Source organism: Volvox carteri, assembly GCF_000143455.1.
Source record: "Volvox carteri f. nagariensis unplaced genomic scaffold VOLCAscaffold_32, whole genome shotgun sequence".
NCBI classification, from domain to species: domain Eukaryota; kingdom Viridiplantae; phylum Chlorophyta; class Chlorophyceae; order Chlamydomonadales; family Volvocaceae; genus Volvox; species Volvox carteri.
Window position 1 is genome coordinate 1,209,504 of NW_003307575.1, and position 3,087 is coordinate 1,212,590.

Genomic DNA, 3,087 nt, shown 5'->3' on the forward strand with positions numbered 1-3,087 from the left:
CGCCACGGTCCTCCTCGTCCTTGTCGTACTCGTCGTGCTCGCCATGCGGCACCAGCGGCGCCGTCAGCTGCTGGCCGTCTTCCCTACATACATACACACATACATACATGTAATCAATATCAATACCAACAGGAGGCGGGAGAGGAGGAAGGGGAGGAGGAGGGGGAGCAGAGGGGGTGCGGGCACACATACACACATACACAGGGTGAGGGGGGAAGGGGTGAGGGGGAAGGAGGGGGGAGGAGGGGGAGGGGGAGAAGCAAGGCCGCCTCCCCCGCAGCCCCCGAGGATACACCCGAAGCCCCCCCCCTCTCTCTCCTCGGGCTCTGCTACCTCTCCCCCCCACCCGCCCTACCACTTCACCCCCCCGCAGCCCCACCAAGGTCCCTACTGATATCCGCCATACACACACATACACACACATACACATTAACTCCCCTCACATTCCCCTCAGGCCCCGCCCGCGACCCCAGCACCACACACACCCCCAACTCCTTACCTGCCGTACCTGCCGTACCCCGCCGTTCGCCCCCCTGGTGAAGCTGAAACGTGGCCCCCTAGATCTACCAAGGCCCAGGGCAGGGACTCCTCCGCGGGACGCCTCCGAAACCAACTGAACCTAACCAACCAATCAACCAACCAACCGGCAGGTAGGTAGGGGAGGTTAGACCATTAGGAAGGGGCAGCAGCACCCAGGGGAGCAGGAGGAGCAGGCCCCCAGCCACATACACACACACGGGGCCCCCGGGGCCGGGGCGAGAGATGGAACTAAATGGATTGGATGGACATACATACATACATACATACATACATACATACATACATACATGAGAGCGTTAGGGTAGGCAAACTGCACATATGTACTCCGCACAAGCACAATGTTTAGTCCGCCTAAACACGTACTTGCAAAGAGCCCAATTAACCCCGCAAACACACACACACACACACACACACACAACCTCCTTTTCCCCACCCCCCCCCACACACAGCCCTACCTGCTCGACACGGAGGAGGCGGAAACTCCGCCACACCAGGGCCGCCCCCGGACGTCCCCTCTCAGCCACTCGTCTCCCAGGAAACCCACACCACGTACGACAAGTACAGCAGTACGGCACCAGCGATAAACCAGTAGGTTATCTGCACTCGTGTGTGTGAGGGTGTGTGTGTGTAGAGCAGGGGAGGTGGGAAGGGCGCAGGTGGGGGCGAGAAGTGGGGCAGGGCGGAAGGAAATAGTGCACGCCTGTCTGTCCATCCGTCTGTCTGTCCGTCTGTCTATCTGTATGTATGTATGCGCCCAGGGGTCGGCAGCTCTCAGGTGCCCACAGCGGTTTACCCTCCCCTCCCCCGCCGGGCCGCGACAGACACACACACGCGCACGCGCGCACACACACACACACACACACACACACACATACACACACACACACACACATAAAATTCCAAACAAAGCCCCACCAGTACCAACAAACGAACTAATCAGACGCAGATACGTACAGTACACATATTGTATGTGCGCCAAAGGTTCCTTGTCCGTATGCACACGCATAAAACACGGTATCATATAATGACAACGCCCCTCCCCCCCTACCCGAACCCCCGACTTCCCCCCCCCCCCACACACATACGCTTTAGCATTTGCTGCTGCTTTAACCGTTCCCCATCCCACCTCCACGCCGAAGGCACGCACACTCATGTCCGGCTGTGTGTGTATGTATGTATGTATGTATACACACATCTTTCCCACAAGACGTCCCCTCCCCACATGCCGTACACCTTCACCCATCCGTACTTTTCCGTACGCAAACGACGTCAGCACCAGCACCACGCTGGCGATATATATCCCTAGATCTCTCAGTGTGGCTCCCCCGCACTTCACGGGCCCTCTGAGGGACATGAATTGAGGGGTGGTTAGAGGTGGCGGTTGGGATTAGTTGGTTGGTTGTTGGTTTGTTGTTAGGCTGAAAAATCGGGTTGGTTGCGGGCTGCGGTTACATGTTGGTCGTGCAGTAAATAACGCATGATGGACAGCAAAAATTCAAGAAGGGGATAATAGCAGGCATGTCCCTGTTGTCGTAATGTGCTGGGGGGTTAGGGGGGGCCCCGGGGCGTGTGTGTGTGTGTGTGTGTGTGTGTGGAGGATATGGCCCGGGAAGGGGGGGCCCCCGCGGGCTAAATTTCGTGCAAGCTGCGATGACGTCATCTGCTGCCCACATCTCTAAGGACTATCAGCTGCCGAACGGGGGGAGGCGGGGGAGGCTAAGGGAAAGGGGGTCAGAATCGCACCAAGGGATACGGGCTGATAGCGGAATACGACATTACTAATGAGCCAGCTACGGAGCCCTGTAATGAGCAACATCAACATCTCCGATTGTGTAAATATTCCCCTCTCAGCTGTTTGGCTCTTTAGCGCTCCTGATATCCTCAAAATCAAGCCTTGCTTCTTTAATTGCCACCTGTTTTTTGATCAGGTTTATTATTAGTGTCTCTTCAAAAGTATCCAGACACGTTTCCTGTCATACGGAACGTTTCAGCGTATGTGGAGCGGTTTGCCGTGTTGAGCGCCACCTGAATAGTTTACACTGTACCGGGCGGGCGGGTTGGGGACCGGAGGTGCAAACCACCAAATCCCCGCCCCCCCGGCAACCATCGCCATTTTCCCCACCAGTTTAAAACACACACACACACACACACTCATACCCCTTTCCCCCCCGTCAACCAACCAACCAACCAACCAACCAACCAGCGAAGGCCATTCATTACCTGGATGCTCGCATGACCTCCGAAGCCACGACGCATTGTACGAACATGGCAGCTCCTGTCGTACAGGTTCGATGAAGGGGCGGGGCGGGCACAGCGGAATGTACGATGGGTCGCTAAGGGGTACCCGGGGCGCTAAGGGTTGGCTGGGTGGACAGCAAGGTGCGGGAGCAGCGACAGACAGACAGACAGACGGGGGGTTCTGGACCGCGTTTAATTTAAATTTGAATTACGCCATGCAGCAGCAGCAGATAGCAGTCCCAGTAGAGAAGCAGTACAGTGCCGTACGCCGCAGCATGATAAGGGGGCGAACAAGGTCATGTCACATGC

At 56.9% G+C, this 3,087-nt stretch overlaps 1 protein-coding gene across 1 annotated transcript in view; it reads right to left on the bottom strand.

The window, feature by feature from the left end:
• Nucleotides 1-3,087, bottom strand: part of VOLCADRAFT_93618 (uncharacterized protein) — a gene marked incomplete at both ends in the record, with an annotated part of 8,033 nt that overhangs the window by 1,849 nt on the left and 3,097 nt on the right. The window contains 3 exons of the mRNA XM_002952859.1: nt 996-1,137; nt 1,774-1,883; nt 2,761-2,815. Coding sequence (XP_002952905.1) covers nt 996-1,137; nt 1,774-1,883; nt 2,761-2,815 — 307 coding nt within the window. The remainder of the gene's footprint in view (nt 1-995; nt 1,138-1,773; nt 1,884-2,760; nt 2,816-3,087) is intronic.